Below are 22215 nucleotides of genomic sequence, written 5' to 3' on the forward strand. Positions count from 1 at the left end.
CACAGGTTTGTTTGATCCATGGGAGAGTGTCATGGTAATGCTGAAGAAACTGAACTGAGAGACTCTTGAAGGCAGACATATGATTAGAAAGTCTACTATTGGGATGGGATGAAGAGGTTTGTATGGGCACATGACGGCAAGGTCTTCAGCACCCGTATTTCTTATTATGTGGAAAGAAATACTATATGGAGAAAATCTACCAACCTCCAACTGGTGTGGAGGTGGAGGTGACAATGGTGTGATGGACAGGGAAGGTGAGTTGGAGATCGATAGAGAGAGGGAGGGAAAGAAGAGGCGGGGAAGAAAAGATGTAGTAAGACAGAGGGAGAGGAGGTAGAGGGAAAGGGGGGGGGGGGGGGAGAGGAGATGGACGGAGACATGGGGGATGGATACAGGGTTGAGTAGGAGTTGGCTAGAGAGAGGGGGGAATGGAACATAAAGAGGAGGGAGGAGATGGACTAATAGAAGACTGGAATAAATAAATATTAGGGCAAAGCTGGTTTTGTTAACTAGTCACAAATAAAAATACCTGGGAAGATGGAAAACCAATAAGTCCTTGGTTTTGATGAGAAAATGACGATGCTCCATTTTGCTTTCTTTTCTTAGAATATAATCTTTTAGCTATGGATTGTGTGACTGGTTGGTGATTCCTTTGTTTCATTATTGAATTCAATGAAAGGTCTGTTGATTTGATAATTGTTAGTGAAGCTGTGTTACTAACGTCTGTAGTCACAATGTGTGAAGATTGCTGTAAAAATGGATTAAGATACAAGTCCACAACTGACTCAGAATGCTAAGAAGAAACAAAAGCACAGTAGATTATCGGTCATAAAAAAAAAGAATTATGGTACAAACACATGAAACAGGTGAGGACTATAGAGTCCAATGCCTCACCTGAATGTGATACACAGAGGATATATTTAAGTGGTTTTGTTGACATGAAACATACAGAGAAGGCATCCTTGAAAAAGTCCTAGCAAAGCTCTGCTTCATGATCATACATACACACACAAAGGAAGAATGAAGAAAGATAATACTATGACGGAAATTCCTGTTTGTTATAAAGCTTTCCTGGCACTTCATGGGATATTGCCTAGAATTTTGTAGACTATCCACGAAAAGTTAAAAGAATGTTTCAGAGTTTTATCATACGGAAGGGCAAGCACAAAAATCGGCTTCTTGCTTTGAGCAATGACATAAGAAATACAACTGATGAGCACATTCAGTCACTTCAAGGCTGCAGTTGTACTATTCTTTGAAACTTACCTTCCAGAAGATCTCAATAGAAAGAAGCTCCAATCATATGTTCATGGATACATACGCCAACAATCAGGTGTCTTATGACACATATTTGTGAATTTTTAATGTGCAATAAAATATTTCATTTGGGTATCCCCAATCAGTCAGTGTAATACCATGAATGCATAAGGGGTTCAAATACAAAGACGACTGGCTTGTTTAGAAAAAATATGAATAATCCCGTGTTTAAAGAATAACTGACTAAGAAACTGAAAAGGCTGAAAGCAGACAAGGAACTTCATTTAAGGGCAGCCCACATGTTTAATGATAAGAAATGTCTCCACAGGCGACAATGTGCTAAAAGCAAAGAAGAAGATGCTATTGCAATGGATTTTCAAAGGAATGCGCCAGTCCCAAATATAGCTAGTAACATGGTATACAACAAACATCAGCTGATGGTACATTTGTTCAACATCCACATTTTAGCATTGGGAAGTCAACATTTTATTGTTATGATGAGACAGCAGCAAAGAGGTGCAGATGAAGTTGTATCGATACTTCATCATTTTACATTTCACATTCTTTCACCTGATATAAAACAACTGTATATATTCTGTGATTCATGTGCTGGACAAAGTAAGAACTTTCCTGTTTTCAGATACATTCATTACATTTTGACAGTTTGCCAGTGCCTTGAAAAAGTTATGATGATATTTCCAGAAAGAGGGCACTCCTACCTAGAGAGTGACAAAAGTATGGGGTTCACATCAAAAACTGCTCACACGGAGATACTATAAGACAGGTGTGACATCATACGTCACAGCTGCTTAAAACCACATCCATTTCAAGTTGTGGAATGCGATCAGTCACTGTTTCTACCGTGGACATCATTCTTTTCATTGAACAGATTGTACAAAAGGAGATCACCAGTACCTTCGAGACCACTTAAGGAAGTAAAGGTAGAGGCTAATCAGCCATGCATTGTGTCACTGAGGTCTGAAACAGTCTGTGGGATACAGTGGTAATCATAAAGGTGCATAAGAAGAGTTCGTCAAGTCTCTCAGAACAAAAGTTCTCACTACCGGGAACAGTCCACTTGATGGACTTGCCCATTCTGCTCCTAAAATGGAAAGATTTGCAGGTGTGTCTAATGAATATTTTATAGACTTTTAGTAACTACTACTACTACTACTACTACTACTACTAATGCAATGGTAAACTCTACAAACTTTCTTTGTACTGGTTTTCAGGAACTGTCCGCACTTCTAACAAAAGAAGAATCAAGTCCTTCACAAGAAGTTTCAGCACTATGGGTGAATGAGAGACTTAAATTGTGGTGTTAAATCGAGGTACCTGTGTTTTAAAGACGTATGAGTTCAGTGGTGTTAACTGGTGTAAAATGAAAGTTACGTGTATACGAATTGGAGTAGATTCATCATTCTTCCTGCTTTGGTTGGTCACTGACATCACATTGTCGCATTTTCTCCATTGCTATGGGTCAGACATTCCTGAAACTTTTTCACGACGTTGTTAGAACCCTGAGGTTTGCTTACTGCTAATATTGCCTTCTTATTATGTCGATCATGGGTAACAAAGCATTTCAAACTTAAAAATTCAAATATCTCACTAATATTAAAGTGTGACATTCATCATTATTCCCCCCAGGTCTTTCATATCCAAATCTCTAAAAATCACTTGAAGGAAATTGCTAAACGATTTTGTAGCACAACTCTTATGGGCTGCAAAAATTTTTCCTTGCAGTTTTACTTTTCGATGTACTTTCCTATGAATCCAAGTTTGTAAATAAGTATGCTAATGTTTGTATGGTGAAATGAAATATTTCCTCATTGAAGTATTGAAGTTGGCTTAGTTAGGGCGATACAATATTGTCAGAGAGTGCAGTGAACTGGCAACTGCATTATCTGGAAGGGCAAGTGTGCCAGCAGTTGAGTACAGTGCAGAGGAGAAAGCAGAGTCTTGAGAGAGACAGTTGGGTCAACGGAGGCTCTTCTGTTGAGAAATGGTTGTAACACAGTGGTGCCGAAGTGTGTGATGGTTCGGTGACTAATTTGGTGTGGACAGGTGAAGTATATGGCATTAAATAGGCGCAGTATAATTGCTGCAAGAGGATGCAAATCAACATGAAGAGTATTGTGGGCCCAATTTCATTTGTTAATGAGTTACAAGATGAAGAGCCTGTGTCACACATTGTCAACAAACGAAGGCTTACATTGCACTGACAACATCTTAACCTGAAATGAGATCCAGATAATTCTTGGTCGGACTTGTATATGGCTAGCCAGCATCAAAGTTCATTTTGTGTTTGAATAATACTGAAATATACTAAGTGTTGACCTTCAATTTTAACTAAGACAAAATACATAAGCAGGATCCATCCTATCCATTGTTGATGATCTGAGAGTCCTGGTGATTAATGCAGTGTTTTATGAAAGAAATAATAGCAATTAAAATTTCAATTATTTGCAAAAACTACAATAAACTGAAGTGCTCAGGTCTAGTAAACAGTAATTTTAAAGACAGTACTTAACAGAGCAAGATTCAGTAAAAGACATTTTTTGTGTATTTTTCATGGATAAATAAGTTTTCTGTCTTATGCAACTGCAATTAGACAGGAATGCTTGTGGAAGTCTTGAGCAAATAATAGTAGTAATTGCACAAAAGATTAGCAATAATTGTTAATGAATAGTAATAGTAATAAAAGTAAGAGTTGCATGAAACCAAAAGGTCAGTTAAATCATATCACAAACTTAGCCATTCTTTTAAAACTGAAATTCTGACTTTGCAAATTATGTAACGGTAACTCACAGGTAAGTGATTATTAAATGACATTATACCATAACAATAATTTTCAAGTTAAATAACAGCATTCAGTAATGAATAAACATAAATAATATTTGAGTAAAATTAGACATTAAGCTATACAGTGAGTGACGTCACAAAATTTTTGCATTTACGTAACCATTTTCTACTGATGGGATTATGCTGTTCTTTGATTATTACTAATTAATTTATGTCTGCAACAATAGCTGAGTGGTCAACGCGCTAGTCTGTCACGCCAAGGGGGCCAGTTTTGACTCCTGGTTGTGTCGGATATTTTCTCCGCTCAGGGCTGGGTTTTGTGTTGTCCTCATTATCATTTCATCGTCATCAGTAGAAGGCAATGGGAAACCACCACTGGAATCACTTTCCTAGACGCTCATTCGGTGGCCCTTTCTGTCGTGGCTTCCCCCATGATAAGACCTGCCGTAAGGCAGTGGGGGGGGGGGGGAGGCAATTTATTTACATGAGTTGCAAATTATCTGAAAGGTAATTGTTCACTGTGACATATTGATTTGAAATCACACTAGAGCAATACTTATCAATTTTGTGCTATTTTCGCCTTGCAACAAAACCAGTCTTCTTATGTAAGCTTCTAAGTATTAACAAACAGTATTTTTTTAAAAAACTAATTTTAGCAACATAGTGAGCTGGCAACCATTGTCACTGATTCATTAATTAAATTTATAATATTTTCAAAATTTAATTCCATTCAGCCCAGTTTTATACTCATTTACTTTAACCGAGTTTTACTTTCTTGTGGCCATTGTCGGGAGTACTGAGCATTGGCAATTCAGTTATAATTGCACCTACATTTCGTTTATTCTTTTGAGTAGATGCCTTTCCTGCACAACAAGGAACTTTAGGTACATGTTTCATTTAAGTCCTAACTAAGGGGAAGAGTAGGGAGAAGCTATAATTTTCTGAATGAAGATAAAGAAATTTGTATTTCAGTACATGCCAAAACTGAACGAGTGCAATGCTTGTAAGGACTTAACTGCTGATATGACAAAAAATGCTAATGAGACAAAAGTACAACACGGAAGGGTAGGGACATGTGTTATGCAGCTTAGTGAATCACCATTTCATCACTCCTGTAATGTCACATCTAATAAGCATATTCCTAAACAGTATAATTTGCTAGAACTCACGTTCTACCTTCATGGATATAAATCAAAATGAAGACAGAAGCTTATTGTACTAATATCTGCACAGTGAAAAAAATTGTTCAATCCAAAATACAATTAGGACGTCAACATACCATCACAGGATGTACACTTTCGATAATCTTCAACTTATAATAACTTTTGTTCACATGGGATGCACATCTTACAACTACAATGACAGTAATGATAGGAATGAAATGTTTGTACTACCGTTTATGCTTAGGACCATGACTAATATAATCTTCCTGATTAGTGATGATTTTCCCTAAATTGTCCTACACATTGTCATCTGCCTCTTTATATTACATCAATTGTTTCTCTGCACACCCACCTGCTCCGCTGGACATAATTCTCATCATGATTATCCTATATTACCGCCAGATGAACACAGACTTATATTACATGATACTACTAAAAATGTCATTTTAGATTATGCAAAAGCTTTAGAGGCTTTTTGTACGTGCAGCAGCATACTGCAAATATTTTAATCATAAACATTTCACAAATACTAAAATATCTAAAACAGTGGTTCAGCCTACAATGAATACAACTAGTGTGTCATTCTGCACATACATAGACTCAAATTTCATATTAGCATAAATACTATATATATTCTTTCAAATATAAAATGGCTGCATATTACACACAGTACCATTTGTAAGTTGCAGGACATACTGTTTGAATATAATTTCTGCCTATAAAAATAATTTTCTCATTTTGATTCTCAAGAGAGCAAATCAGCTAACATTTTATTTTGAGTCACCTTTGTGCCATTATATTATTAGTTGATATGCAGCACATGGCTATGGTTTTCTCCTTTCTAACTTGGGAATAATTGTACAAGATTTATGTTTTCTTAAACATTTCATTAAGTTACACAAAAAAATATGTTAGAACTAATACAGTAATGAAACAACTAATCTCCCTGCTGCCTTTTAATTATGTCAGTTATTTCCATCGCTGTAGTGGCACTACGGCTCCCTCATACCTCAATTTATTCTTACACCCCAGAATATGTCAATTCTACCATTCAAACACATCTGCTGCTTTTTGATTCAAAACGTGGTCTAACAATGAAATCTAATACAAATTTTAAGAAAGGCTAGAGGTATAAAAGATAAACTAAGGGCAAGTAATGACAGAACAGTTAATAATAAAATTTAAAACAAATAATCAGCATTAATTATTAGATTCTTCAATGTACTACAATACACTTAAATCCAACCTGACATTAGGTGTGCACTACCGTATTTTTTGTACTTTTGCTCCCTGGGGATTTCCAAACCCATCATTGAGGAATTTTGCCCTGTAAGTATCAAATAAATAGAGAAACACTCACGTTAAAAACTACCAATATGAAACTTACGATATATAAAGGTAAACAAAAATGGCCCATATTGGTTGGTTGTGACAATATACAGCCATAAGATCGGGTCTATAACATAACTTCAGCAATGTGCTAACTTTGTGTGCAGTTTTCCTTGATGCTTGTGCTCTCTAATTCTGAACTGGTACAAATGGGAAAAATTTAGTATTTATTTTTATGCCAGTGCCAACTTTAAAGATCAAATAAAACTGTGTATGGTCCACTGTAGTAAACACTTTTGAATACTGTGTTTTAATAAGTTGATAAGTAATTAGTGGCAAGAAGTATAATCACTACTTGATTTGTGATTGTAGGTGTTGGTATGCCATACCAATAACTCTGATGAAAAAGTGGCATTAAAATAACATTTTAAAATGTTTAAATTAAACAAAAACTCCCCTCCCCCAGAAGGTCGCAGTAACAGTTTTTTTTTTTTTTTTTTTTTTTTTTTTTTTTTTTTTTTTTTTAAACAAACCAAGCACTGATTACAATTAATAAACATGCCATTACATTCAACAATACCAGGAGTGTGGGTCGGGGATGTTTGTTTCCTCTTAAACTATTTCTTTCCTCACAGCAGTCTGATCCTCTGTATCACCAAGCAGGGCTTCTATCACCTAAAATCAACCAAGAAAAAGTATGCACACTGTCTTATTAGTTACCTGCATCTTGTATAAATTAGATAGCTTCTCTTTGAAAAGTTACACCGTCCAACTCTGAATAGTAACTTTCTCTCCAATATTCCTATACCCTGTCCCCCATATTTTATTTGTATTCTTTTGACAACCATTCTACCCAGGTCATAGCTCATTTGCCATGCACCTCCGTCCACCGTCACAAATTCTAACAGGTATCCCTAACCAAATTTTTCCTACTGTGGCATGCTATTTTAATTCATTTAATTTCCTGCATATACCTCCCACTAAAATCTGCCTCCTTTATAATCTCTCGTTCTATCATACTTCTTTATACACTTATAAGTGATTCCAGCTTAGTCCTTCTTGGTGGTTAACTAACAACAGCTACTTTCTGGTCAAGTTATCATATCTACTCCAATTATTATTTAGTGCCTACTACATCACCTGTCATGTTTGATTCTATCTCCTGTAAAGGAAAGTGTCTTAAGACATACTTTTCTCACTAACAACTTCTAAAGCTCTTAACATTCAACCAGTTCACCATATATCCCAAACAGCTAATATTAGGTCCAAAATCAAGTCTTCAGGGCATAGGAATACATACTTCTGTGTAGTAGATTACAATTTTTACTACTGATGACTAAAAGCATTAAAGCTAATTGCAATTAGCTCTGAAACTGTTATTTACAGGTTTCTCAATTATGTTTTACAGAAATGTTGTAGCATATGAAATATGATTTAAAACACATTTTCTGCAAATTACAAATAAAAATACTGTGGTGCATACAATCTGTTTTTGTCATATGGAAAGTGCCATACTTGACCACAGATCAAGAAATCACAATGATACTGCATCTTCTGTGCTCATATATTCAAATTTAAAAAATAAAAAATAAAAGGCTAATTCGGTTTAAAATTACAATCCACTAAATGACTACCTAATAAGGAATGACAATAAACATCCCCTTCTCTGTAAAGCAGAAAATGTAAAACATCAGTGTGTGTCTTTTATATGCTATAAATTACTGTTGGGTTGAGGAAACAATGAGAGCCTCACCAACAGAGATGATGTCAGTTAAATGATTAGATGGTGACAAATAAATGTGCAAAAAAACAAGCACATTAATGTGGAACAGAACCCACTGCTTCTACAACACCACTTCCACTGGTCGAATGATTTCGCATACGACGAGCAATATGTGTTTGTGCATGTTTATGTAGGTGATCCTTACGACTGAAACGCTTTCCACATTCAGAACACGCATGCTCTTTGTCCCCAGAATGAATGACAATATGTCGTGTGAGATGCTCATTTCTCTTGAAGCCTTTAAGACAAATGCTACATACAAATGGTCGCTCATCACTGTGACCTCTTTTATGCTGGTCCAAGTGTTCTTTGCGTTTTAGGCATGCTCCACACACATTGCAAACAAAGCGTCGCTCAGCACGGTGACCCTGTATTAGAAAGATACACATTAGCATGACTGCCATGACAAATATTCTTTCACAGTTCTTATTTCATCAAAAATTAAAATACTGCTCAAACAGGTTAAAATAATTTTACATCATTATTTAATCAAACTCAAAAGAAACAATATAGCTTCTTGCATACAAAAGTTTAAATAATTTTATGTATAAAGACACCCTTAATTATATACAATTTCTTTTAAAGTTTAGCAAAAACTGTTTAAAGTAAATAGATAATTCTGCTAATTTCTTTTATCTACAGAGCCTTAAGATCGTCCTTGTTAATTAAAAATGTAGGTCAACACATATTTCACTTGTATCTGATGTAGTTCTCTTTAAATGTAAGCCCTATTCTGGCCCTCTAATTTCTAAATTTCCACTTTTTTCTGGTCCAGTCCTTTCATGCATAATTTCCTTGTGATAAACCAGAAGCCATATTTGTATAAACTACCATTATCATTGATGTTTCATTAACGGATAACTGCCCTGTGAAAAGGGTTACTAATGGTTTATCATATTGTCGTAGATGAAGCTGAGTAACAAAGTGGTGTAGTGGTTCTGATACTAAACTGTTGCATGGAGGGTCATGAGTTCAAAGCTCACCTGGACTGTACAATTTTAATTTCTATATTTGGTTCGAGTCCATTCTAGAAGTATCCAAAAATGTCAAGAATCATTGTGCTGGAATGTTCTATAGCTGTATCTATACTGTATGTGTTCTGGTCGGAGGCAGTTCGCTCTGCACTCTTGTATGTTCAAGTGCTGAATAAACCTTTGTTTAAGTGAAGTTAGTATTTGTCATCCATCTAGTTACACCTCCTTCTACATGACATTATTCTGGTGGAGGCACCGGGTATTGGAATTTGTGATAGCGCACATTATCAATGACACCGTGGCTCCCATCAGACCAAGACAGAGCTGACATTTACGTGGCGAGAAGGCCGAGTTTGAGCCACATTCAACAGATAGCAATCTATAGGAGACAGAAGAGGAAGAGGCCATTATGATGACAGCAACGGTGTGCCACCACATGAGACATCCTTCTGAGTTCTCTGGTGACGATGGCCAAGATCCAAACAAGTGCCTGAAGGTATACAAGTGTATAGCCAAATTTAACAAATAGGATGACACCGTGTGTTTGGCTAATGTATTTTTCTACTTGGAGAGCACCGCCAAGCAATAGTATGTGAACAACGAGGAGAAGTTCACAAGCTGGAAAGTATTCCAGGTGAAATTGCACAAGTATTACGGCGACACACAACACAAGTACAAGGCTGAAGATAAAGTGCAGGGCACAGTGTCCAGGAAAAACTACAGCATCTTACATTCAAGATGTCTTGGAGCTGTGTAAAATAGTGGATCCTAGAATGAAGGAGGAAGATAAGGTTGCACATCTCATGAAGTGTGTTGCTGAGGATATGTATTAAGCCCTACTCCTGAAGGAGGTTTCAACAGCAGACGACTTCATAAAATGGTGCCAGTATGTCGAGATAATGCATCAAAAAAGAATTACACGCAAGAAGTTTGAACGGCTTCCAAAGGTCATATTGATGTCTGTGATGGAGGAAGAAACTAATTTCACAAGTGTTCTTCGTCAGATAGTGAGAGAGGAAGTTCAGAAGGCATTTGGATTGCATTGCATGCAAAAAACCGAGACGCTCCAAGAGGTAATACGGGAGGAAGTGGAACAGACATTGAACCCAATCTCTTGGCCTTAATTTTCCTTTAGAAAGGTGAAAAAGTCAAAACCCAGGCGGAGTTACGTTCCTACAATGCCACACGAGGAACCTGTATGGGCATTAAGGATGACTGATATATGAAGGACCCAGGATAACCAACCAGTATGTTTCCACAGTGGACGACTGGGACATGTGATGCGCTATTGTTGAGAAAGGCAGTGGATATTTGATGATGCCCACCAACTCCAGGACGATAAAGATGAACAAGAAGATGTGGGTGCAGAACGACGTAGGTCACCATCGCCGCAAGTTAGCCACTGGAGAGGACACTCCCCAACACACCGATCAAGGTCTCCATTGCTGTTTAGAAGCTCCAGCTGATCACCTATTTGCCGCAACCTAGAAAACTAAAGGGTGTGACCTTCCTTGGAGGCGAGGCCGCCGAAGAGAAAAATCCTCCATCATCAATCATTACAAAAATGATAGGAAACTATGTCGATATCCTCATGGATGGCTGACCAGCCCAAGCTCTTGTGAACTCTGGACCATAATATTCAGTCATTTCAGAGAAGTACCGTAGCCAATTGCAGAAAACCGTATTTGTCGACAACAAAAAATCTCTGCTGAAGGTGGCTAATGGGAAATATGTAAAACCTACAGGAAGATGTACCATTCATGTGCGTATATGTGGCCATACACAGCCCTTAGAATTCATCATCTTACAAGAGTGTAGTCATGACATCATTCTCGGATGGGACTTTTTGAAAGCTTCTCAGGCAATTATAGATTGTGGTCACTTGAAGATTATGCTAGATGAGACGAGATACTGTGAACAGGACGACGCGCATCCGAGTGTGTGGATACTATGTGTGCTGGATGAACTGACCATTCCTGCTGTCAGCACTAGAAAGATAACTGTCACGGGTCATCCCAGCATCAATCCATGGATCTTGTAGTGGAATGTAAGAGAAGCATACCACTGAAGAATAATTTGGTCATCCTGGCCTCTGTCGTCTTGTTTGATAACGGATTCAGTGAACTGTGGATAGTTAACTGTCACCGAGAACCGCAGATCCCTCCAGGATGCATGTGTCTAGCTAACGCTGAGCCGTTAATTGAAGAACAGCTGAGCATCATAGAAACCTCCGATACTGAATCTGTGGGTGAAATTAGCGCTACCACTACAAGACAAGATCTTCTAGCTCAACTATCACCAGACCTCACTAAGGAACAAGAGGAGAAGCTACTTGCCATTCTTCAAGAGTTTTCTGAATGCTTCAATCTACAGGTAAAGAGCAAATTAGACAAATTGACGGTGAAGCACAGGATTAGCACTGGAGACCATCAACCAATAAGCCAGAGAGCATACCATGTGTCAGCAATGGAACGTCGAGTAATACGCGACAAGGTAGAGAAAATTATGAAGAATGACATTACTCAGCCTTCGCAGAGCCCATGGTTGTCACCAGTGGTCCTCATCAGGAAGAAGGATGGCAGTTGGCACTTTTGTGTTGATTACAGGAAGCTTAATAAGATAATTAAAAAGGACATTTACCCCCTTCCACAAATTGACAATGCACTAGATTGTCTGAAGGGGCTAAGTTTTTCTCAACCATGGACATGTACTCAGGATACTGGCAAATCGAAGTAGATGAGTCTGATCGTGAGAAAACTGCATTCATCACCCCTGAGAGCCTGCATGACTTTAAGGTAATGCCGTTGGGTTTGTGTAATGTACCAGCAACTTTTGAATGGATGATGGATAATTTTCTACGTCACCTGAAGTGGAGAATGTGTCTTTGTTATTTAGATGACATTATAGTGTTCTCAGAGATGTTTGATGAACATATAAAAAGACTGAGGGCCATTCTTAGGTGTCTTCAACAAGGCGGACTGAAACTTAATCCAAGAAAGTGTCTCTTTGGAGCAAAAGAAATCAAAATACTTGAACACCTTGCGTCAAAAAACGGTGTGCGTCCATACCCAGAAAAGGTGAGACCTACAACGGAATTTCCTATTCCTAAAAGTATTAGAAATGAGAGAATCTTCCTCGGATTATGTTCTTATTACCGTCGTTTTATCAAATACTTTTGTATCAAAGCCAGGCCACTCCAGAAGTTGTTAAAGGCCAATGCTAAATTTATCTGGGGTGGTGCTCAACAAGATTCTTTTGATGTGCTGTGAAAAGCTCTGATGACTGACCCTGACTTGGTCTTTATGATGAGAGAGCACCTACAGAACTACACACAGATGCCAGTGGGCATGGGATCAGTGCTGTTCTGATGCAAATTTCAGATGGAAACGAGAAGGTTAAAGCTACACTTTTGGACAATTACAAAAGCTGAGAGAAACTACTCAACTATGGAAACAGAATGTCTTGCTGTGATCTCGGCCATGTGCAAATTTCGACAGAATCTCTATGGATGACCATTCATAGTTGTTACAGACCATCATTCACTTTGTTGGTTGACAGTTCTTAAGGATACAACAGGACGACTTGCCAGGTGGGCACTATGTCTTCAAGAGTATGACATTACCATAGTATACAAAAGTGGAAGAAAACACTAAGGTGCCGACTGTCTCTCAAGAAACCCTGTGCAAGACCATCAAGACTTTGATGAAGATAGTGACTGTCTCACTGCTCTCTAGGATCTCTCTGCTGAGCAGAAGAAGGATGCCAAGATATCTCAAATTATGCGTGCCTTAAATCGGTCAGAGGATATGAAAGGACAATTTAAGGTAGTTAATGGATTACTTTGCAAGAAAAACTTTGATCCATTTGGAAAGAGGTGGCTACCAGTGATTCCTAAACACATGCGCTTAAATGTTCTACAGAAATTCCATGACACACCCAAGGCCGGACATTTAGGACTTATTAAGACATACAATAGGATCTGCGAGAGATTTTTCTGGCCAGGTTTATTTAGGAGTGGCCGTCACTATGTGTCGCACTGTCGAGAGTGCCAGAGGAGAAAGGTAGTTCCTCAAAAACCACCTGGCCAACTCATACCAATTCCACAAACCGAAATGCCTTTCCAGCATGTTGGGATTGACTTCCTCGGACGATTTTCAACGTCTGCTAGTGGCAATAGATGGATTATTGTTTGCACTGATTATCTGAAACGATATGCCATTACAAAAGCCATGAAAACAGCCAAAGCATTCGAGGTAGCCAAATTCATCGTGGAAGACATTGTATTAAAACATGGTGACCCGAGGTTGTTAATTATGGATCGAGGGAAAGTTTTCCAATCAAATCTTGTGACAGATATAAACCCCTCGGTGCAACATTACCTATCACATGACGGGTGCCTACCATCCGTAAACTAACGGGCTGACTGAGTGCCTTAATAACACTTTGGCTGACATGCTATCAATGTTCGTCAACTTTGAGCAGAGCAACTGGGTCACCTTTCGTGACGTTTGCCTACAACACCGCCAAACAAGACACCACAGGATTTATGCCATTTTTCCTGGTGCATGGGCGTGAGGCGACTATAACGATGGACACTGTGTTTAGTTACATCCTGATGATGTGGACGATGACTACATTGGCCAGGTGTTAACCAGAACTGAGGAAGCTTGGCAGTTATCTCAAGTAAATGATCACTGACGGTATGATGCGAGCCACCGCCCTGTTGTCTACCAGCCTGGTGAACTTGTCTGGATCTTCACTCCTGCCTGGAAGGTTCGTCTCTGTGAAAAGCTCCTCAGGCGCTACTTTGGACCTTATAAGGTTGTAAGACAGTTGTTTGATGCTACTTATGAAGCTGAAGATTTCGACCCTGAAACAACATGATGAAAGAGACGATCCACGTCCTTTGAATGGATCTCTGTAAGGATCCTGCAACCCAGGGTAAATTCGAAGGCGACGAAGGGCATAGCGGCAAAAGAAGTTCTAAGAAGATCACCGCCAGCGCAAGCATCAGTCATCGTGAGTTGAAGTATGCCAGACCGATGATTCGGAGGATGTAACACCGAGATGCTGTTCTCTTAAGGAGAGAGCAATGTCGCAGAAAAAGCTGAGTAACACAGTGGTGTAGTGGTTATGATACTCAACTGTTGCATGGAGGGTCATGAGTTCAAAACTCACCTGCACTGAACAATTTTAATTTCTATATTCAGTTCGAGTACATTCTACAAGTATCCACAAATCTCAAGAATCAGTGTACTGGAATGTTCTGTAGCTGTATACATACTGTATGTGCCCTGGCTGGAGGCAGTTTGCTCTGCACTCTTGTATGTGCAAGTGATGAATAAACAAACTTCCTGGCAGATTAAAACTGTGTGCCCGACCGAGACTCGAACTCGGGACCTTTGCCTTTCGCGGGCAAGTGCTCTACCAACTGAGCTACCGAAGCACGACTCACGTCCGGTACTCACAGCTTTACTTCTGCCAGTATCCGTCTCCTACCTTCCAAACTTTACAGAAGCTCTTCTGCGAAACTTGCAGAACTAGCACTCCTGAAAGAAAGGATATTGCGGAGACATAAAACATCCCCCAGGCTGTGGCTAAGCCATGTCTCCGCAATATCCTTTCTTTCAGGAGTGCTAGTTCTGCAAGGTTCGCAGAAGAGCTTCTGTAAAGTTTGGAAGGTAGGAGACGGATACTGGCAGAAGTAAAGCTGTGAGTACCGGACGTGAGTCATGCTTCGGTAGCTCAGTTGGTAGAGCACTTGCCCGCGAAAGGCAAAGGTCCCGAGTTCGAGTCTCGGTCGGGCACACAGTTTTAATCTGCCAGGAAGTTTCATATCAGCGCACACTCCGCTGCAGAGTGAAAATATCATTCTGGAAACATCCCCCAGGCTGTGGCTAAGCCATGTCTCCGCAATATCCTTTCTTTCAGGAGTGCTAGTTCTGCAAGGTTCGCAGAAGAGCTTCTGTAAAGTTTGGAAGGTAGGAGACGGATACTGGCAGAAGTAAAGCTGTGAGTACCGGACGTGAGTCATGCTTCGGTAGCTCAGTTGGTAGAGCACTTGCCCGCGAAAGGCAAAGGTCCCGAGTTCGAGTCTCGGTCGGGCACACAGTTTTAATCTGCCAGGAAGTTTCATATCAGCGCACACTCCGCTGCAGAGTGAAAATATCATTCTGGAAACATCCCCCAGGCTGTGGCTAAGCCATGTCTCCGCAATATCCTTTCTTTCAGGAGTGCTAGTTCTGCAAGGTTCGCAGAAGAGCTTCTGTAAAGTTTGGAAGGTAGGAGACGGATACTGGCAGAAGTAAAGCTGTGAGTACCGGACGTGAGTCGTGCTTCGGTAGCTCAGTTGGTAGAGCACTTGCCCGCGAAAGGCAAAGGTCCCGAGTTCGAGTCTCGGTCGGGCACACAGTTTTAATCTGCCAGGAAGTTTCATATCAGCGCACACTCCGCTGCAGAGTGAAAATATCATTCTGATGAATAAACCTTTGTTAAGTGAAGTTAAGTGTTCATCATTCATCTAGTTACACCTTCTTCTATGTGACAATATCATGTTTTCATTTGCAAGTATGTTTCAAAACATTGTACACTCTACTACAAAACATTGTACACACTACTACAGAGGGAAAGACTCCTTGTCACCATGGAGGATGTGAGCCACACTTGGGTCGCCTGGGCACGGGCGTCTGACACCAGAGAGCCAACATAGCAAGAAGAAGGAGTGTGCCACTGATGTCAGAGCCTTCACCTACTGACGGGCCACCTGCTTGCTGCCAAGGACTGATGTCTCCATCACCGGCAGCTGACGCAAGTACCGCCCTGCTGGTTCGGAGACCAACTGCCGCTGTCCATTGCCAACCTGCCATGATGGAGTGGCGTATGTCTGCCTCTTACATACAACAGAGAAATGTTGTAATTAAAAGTAATAAATTGTTTTCTCAACCACCAGTCTGTCAGTGGATCTACTGGTCCACCAGTCAGCCTCAGCCTTGAACAGCCAGGTACTACAGAGTGGTGCATCCCCCGACAGAGTGGTGTCAGGAGAACTGACATAGTGGCCAACAGACATCAGAAGGTGTTCCAACCCCCGCAGCAGGATGTCCATGCTGCAGTCTACAGTGCCTTCATTGTGGGGTGAACAAAACTGTTGTTTGCGTTTTATGACGTGTGGGACCGAGAACTGAGGGTCATTGTAACTTCAATGTTATTTTTGTGTGGCCTGAAGAACTTGTGGATGTTTCTCAATTCAGGGGTAATTGTAGGGGTCAGTGGTTAGAATGTGTGGTATGTACACTATGCAAAAAAATATTCTTGGGCATTCTGCCCCTTGTGCTGAGTCTGTGGCAGCAGTCTGTACTATGTGTGATAGTTATGGCCATATGGTGAGACAATGCAGGGAGTCCAAGTGGCTCATGAATAGACATAAGATATAAGTACTGTAGTGTTGTCGATTACAGATTCTTTTGTTGTTATTATTGGGTTTATAAAATCTGAGTAGAGGTAGTGCAATGGGGGAATCTGGTGTGGAAGCTGTACAATTGCCAGTTAATGAAGTAGCACAATTTAGAGCACAAAATAAGTTTGCAAATAATGAGTTTACCATGAGGAATGAGGAGTTGGGATTATTAAGATCACACGAGTTTAGAATTAAATTCAGCTGCTGCAAACCTTGTTATTCCTTTTTACGCTAGGGCATCCAGGAATATATATTGTCATTTACTGAGAGAAGGGGTTTATTGGGTGAGTGGTTGTTGCAGGTAATGAGACTGCAACTTTCAGGAGAAGCAACATCTTTTGTGTGATGCATGAAGCACTAGATAAGACAGAAAGTTTTGAGCAACTAAAACAAGGATTAATACAAAGGCACAAGAAGCAGGACAGCATGCAATTTCTTCATGAGACCTTGCCGTTGGTGGGGAGGCTTTCATGCCTCAGCGACACAAATAGCCATACCGTAGATGCAACCACAATGGAGGCATATCTGTTGAGAGGCCAGACAAACTTGTGGTTCCTGAAGAGGGGCAGCAGCCTTTTGAGTAGTTGCAGAGGCAACAGTCTGGTTGATTGACTGATCTGGCCCTGTAACATCAACCAAAACAGCCTCGCTGTGCTGGTACTATGAATGGCTGAAAGCAAGGGAAACTACAGTTGTAATTTTTCCCAAAGTCATGGAGATCTACTGTATGCTTACATAATGATGGCACCCCCTTGGATAAAATATTCCAGAGGTAAAATTGACCCCCATTCAGATCTTTGGGCGGGCACTATGAATGTCGTTATCCAGAGAAACAAAACTCGGGTTCTATGGTTCGGGACGTGGAATGTCAGATCCCTTACCTGGGCATGTGGGTTAGAAAATTTAATAAGGAAAATGGATAGGTTAAAGTTAGATATAGTTCAGTGGCAGGAGGAACAAGACTTATGGTCAGCTGAATACAGGGTTAGACAAACAAAATCAAATAGGGATAATGCAGTAGTAGGTTCAATAATGAATAAGAAAATAAGACCACAGATAAGCTATTTTGAACAGTGAACAGATTAGTGAAGCCAAGATAGACACAAAGCCCACACCCACCGCAATAGCACAAATTTATATGCCAACTAGCTTTGCATTTGATTAAGAGATTGAAGAAATGTATATGAGATAAAAAAATTATTCAGATAGTTAAGGGAGATGAAAATTTAATGGTCATGGGGAATGGAATTCAACAGGAGGAAAAGGTTTGGTACATAGTCAAATGCTTTTCAGAAATCAAGAAATACTGTCTCTACTCTATTTCTTTGATATATAGCATTCAGGATGTCATGTGAGGAAAGTGCAAGTTGGGGTACACCCGATCAGTGTTTTCGGAATCCATACTGGTTGGCTTGGAGGAGTTCATTCTATTTGAGATACAACATAATGTTTGAGCTTAGAATATGTTGTAGAATTCTATGCCAATGAGTTAGGGTGATGAGTTAGTGGATCTCTTCAGTCACCCTTATAAATACAGAATAGTGAGACTTGAGTTTTTTTCTAGTCACTGGGTGCAGCTTTTTGTTCAGCTGCAAATTCTCAGGTCCTAGAGCCTCGTTTAAATTTAGCTGTTTTGCAATGCCATTGACACTGTAATTTGTATCACTCATCTTTGTAATGGTGCAAAAAGTATATTGTACTTCTGTATCTTTGTCAGTACAGGAACATTTGAAATAGGAGTTCAGTATATCTGCTTTTGCTTTTCACTCTCAATTTCACTTCCGTGAGTGCCTGGACACTAACTTTCATGCTACTGATAGGTTTTACATGTGAGCAGAATTTCTTTGGGTTTTGTGAGAGATTTTCCACTAGTTCTGCTACAGCAGTCATTGGAAGCTTTACACATTGCCATCTCGACAGCCAGATATTTTTCATTCAGCATCTCTCTATCTATGGCTCTACACTTTGCTTTACATCTATTATGCAGAAGTCATTATTTCTTTCCAAGTTTCTTTACAGTGGCTACATACCATGGAGAGTATCTCTGATCATGAACTGTTCTGTTAAGTAAAGATCTATCCAGTGTATGGTCAAATATTTTTTTAAACTGGAGCCACAGTTCTTCAACATGCTCCTGCATTGAGGTAAATATTTTGACATCCTCTCTGAGATGTATCATGACTGTCTCTTTATCTAGTTTACTCAACATTTAAATCTTTCTACTTGTCATAGCAGCCCTCTGTACTTTATTTAATCATACTTATTACAACTGCTTTACAACCACTGATGCCAGTTTCAATGTAGGCATTCTCAAAGAGTTTAGATCTAGTTGCTGCCATTAGGTCTAATATATCTCCATCATGAGTGGGTTTCCGAACTACCGGTTCTCAGTAGTTTCCAGGGAATACATTTCATAATGTTTCACAAGATGTCCTGTCACACCAACCACTTAATAGCTGTAATTTTACCAAGTGATTGTTGGATGATTAATGTCTCCTCCTATAATGACAGTATGACAGGGGAAAATACATACAAGAGAACTGAGGTTTTCTCTAAAGTTTTTCTTTATATCCAGGTGTGAGTCTGGTAGTCAACAGGAAAGTTTAATTGTAAGTTTAATGACAATATTATGAAAAGGATACAATCCTACTCACCATATAGTGGAGATGTTGTACCACAGACAGACACAACAAAAAGACTGCTAAACAAGTAAGCTTTAGGCCAGAAGGCCTTCATCTGAAGCAGATAACACACACACACGCTGTGGGAGAGGAGTGGAAAAGGAAAGACATAAAAAGACTGTGAGTGTATTTGTGGAACAGAAGGCTTTGTAATGCTGGAGTGGGAACAGGGGAGGTGATAGGTGGGTCAAGGGCAGTGACTAACATAAGGTTGAGGCCAGGTGGTTTAAGGGAGCATAGGAATATTTCAGGGAGAGATCCTACCTTCACAATTTAGAAAAGCTGCTGTTGGTAGGAAGGATCCAGATGGCACTTTCAGTGAAAAAGTCACTGAAGTGAAGAACATTTTGCTGGGCAATGCACTCAGCAACTGTGTGGTCCAGCTATTACTTGGCCACAGTTTGTTGGTTGGGCATTCATGGTGACAGACAAATGGTTGGTTTTCATGTCCACATAGCAGCACAGTGGTTTCAGCTAAGCTTGTAGATCACATGACTGGTTTCATAGGCAGCCCTGCCTATGATGAGATGGGTGATGCTTGTGACTGGACTGGAGCAGGTGGTGGTGGGAGGGTGTGTGGGACAGATCTTGCATCTAAGTCTGTTACAGGAATATGACCCACGAGGCAAGGGGTCTGGAGCAGAGGTGGAACAGGGATGGACGAGGATATTGTGTGGGTTCAGCAGGCAATGGAATACCACTGTGAGAGGGGTGGGAAGGACAGTGAGTATGACATTCCTCATTTCAGGGCACAACAAGAGATAGGCAAAACCCTGGTGGATATTGCAATTACAAATTTATGCGCACCCTTAATACTGAGTCTTGCCCAAATTATTTTGGATGAAACTTCAATTTCTATTTTGATGAAATTGAGTTTCCTGTGTACTGCAACAAGTATACGAGGACTGACTGAAAATAATGCCTCCATCTTCGTATCTCTTCAACAGATGGCAGCATTGGTACGAGGCATGTACTGGCTTATTCCGTAGCCTCTTCTCTACAGCTTCAGTTGGTCAGAAGCCTTAGCTTTGAATAGTTGTGTTGTTACAGTGTAACATATGGAACCCTGCACAGACATTCAGTCAATGCAATTTGAGCAACGTGCAGTCACTGAACTCTTGACAGCAGAAGGTGTCGCCCCAAAGGAGATTCATCAGAGAATGAAAGCATTTTATGGTGATTGTGTTGATGTGAGTACTGTACTTCATTGGGTGAGTAAGTTTAAAGATGTTGAGGCAGGAACATCTGACCCAGGTCACAAACAAAGAGTTGGACGTCCTGTGACAGCAACCAACAAGTTTCACACGCAAAATGTTGATAGATTGATTCAGGACGATTGTCGTATCACTTAGAGAGAAATTGCAAGAACAATCAACATATCACAAGAACGTGTGGGTCAGATTATTGCTTTGCTTGGCTATTAGAAGATCTGCGTACGATGGGTACCCCAGATGCTGACTCCTGAAATGAAAGCTTGCAGACTTGAAATTTGCCAAGAACTCCTCTTGTGTTACAAGAATGAAGGTGACACCTTTCTCCATTCAATTGTGACAGGAACTGAAACGTAGGTACTCCATTACAATCCGGTGATGAAATGTTAGTCTATGGAATATCGACAAAAAGACTCGCCTCAAAAAAAGAAATTCAAGATGCAGCCCTCAGCTGGAAAAATCATGGCCACAGTGTTCTGGGACACATATGGTGTTATACATGTTGATTTCCTTGATCGTGGAACAACAATAAATTCAGAGTGTTACATCACAACACTGCGAACTCTGGAACTATGGCTAACAAGGGTCCAAAAGGAAAAGGGAAATGTTTTCCTGCAACATGACATTGCCAAACCACACACTTCACGTGGCACCACAGCATAACTTCAGAGACTGAATCTCACCACCACACGGCATCCTCCATACAGTCCAGATTTAGTACCATCTGACTTCCAGCTGTTCTTGATAATGAAAGACGATCTGCGAGAACATCATTATGCTTCTGATGAAGAAGTTGAGAGACCTGTGAGACTGTGGTTGCAAAAACAGAGTGTCAACTTCTTCCTTGATGGCTTCAGAATCTGCATTCCCCATTAGCCTATCTTACTGAGGTCACTTAGATTGACAGCCAGTCAATTTCAAGTTTTAGCTTCAATGTGCAAGTTGCTTATGTTGCATCAAAAAGATGTGCACTAGGCATCCAAACAACCCCAGAATGAATCGCCTGGCCAGTAATTCTACATGAACATCTCATTTTTTTTCAAGTTTTAACTAGCTAGTATGATATGAACTCCACTGATTTTTAGGGCTGATGCAAACACCTGGAGTTTGTTGTGAACACTAAGATTTTAATCATTTCAACAGTGGGCACCATCTTTGAATTCTATGCTAATATTTCAGCAACTCCCTTCATACGTGACACAGCAGATATCTCAACATATGAATTGTGTCTCATAGGCTCAGATTCAGTTTCAGTGGAGAAGAGCACATCGGACTCATTGGTTAGGAGGATGGGTGTCTTCAACATTTGAACAGGCCCTGAAGACCCGATGGTACCAATCAGCCTCCATGTCATCCTCAGTCCTTAGATGTCACCGAGTTCTCCTTGGTCCCTGCCTCCTCTGTACAGGATCTCTAGACATACCAATGACATGCCATTCACAGTCAAGTGGACTGGTGGTGATAGATCCTGTTTCTTCCTGCAGATGAGACAGCATCCATTGGAAATGGTGGTACTTGAGTTACCTTCAGTATCTCTGGTGCAAATCTCTTGGTATTTC

General features: G+C 40.0%; 1 protein-coding gene across 1 annotated transcript in view; it reads right to left on the reverse strand.

Annotated features, from left to right (window-relative positions):
- Positions 1-4519: 4519 nt before the first annotated feature.
- LOC126284160 (zinc finger protein with KRAB and SCAN domains 7-like) overlaps positions 4520-22215 on the reverse strand; it is a 79982-nt gene continuing 62286 nt past the window's right edge. The window contains exon 4 of the mRNA XM_049982883.1: positions 4520-8702. Within this exon, the coding sequence (XP_049838840.1) occupies positions 8370-8702 (333 nt within the window). The 3' untranslated portion in view covers positions 4520-8369. The remainder of the gene's footprint in view (positions 8703-22215) is intronic.

Source organism: Schistocerca gregaria, chromosome 8, assembly GCF_023897955.1.
Source record: "Schistocerca gregaria isolate iqSchGreg1 chromosome 8, iqSchGreg1.2, whole genome shotgun sequence".
Taxonomy (NCBI): Eukaryota; Metazoa; Arthropoda; class Insecta; order Orthoptera; family Acrididae; genus Schistocerca; species Schistocerca gregaria.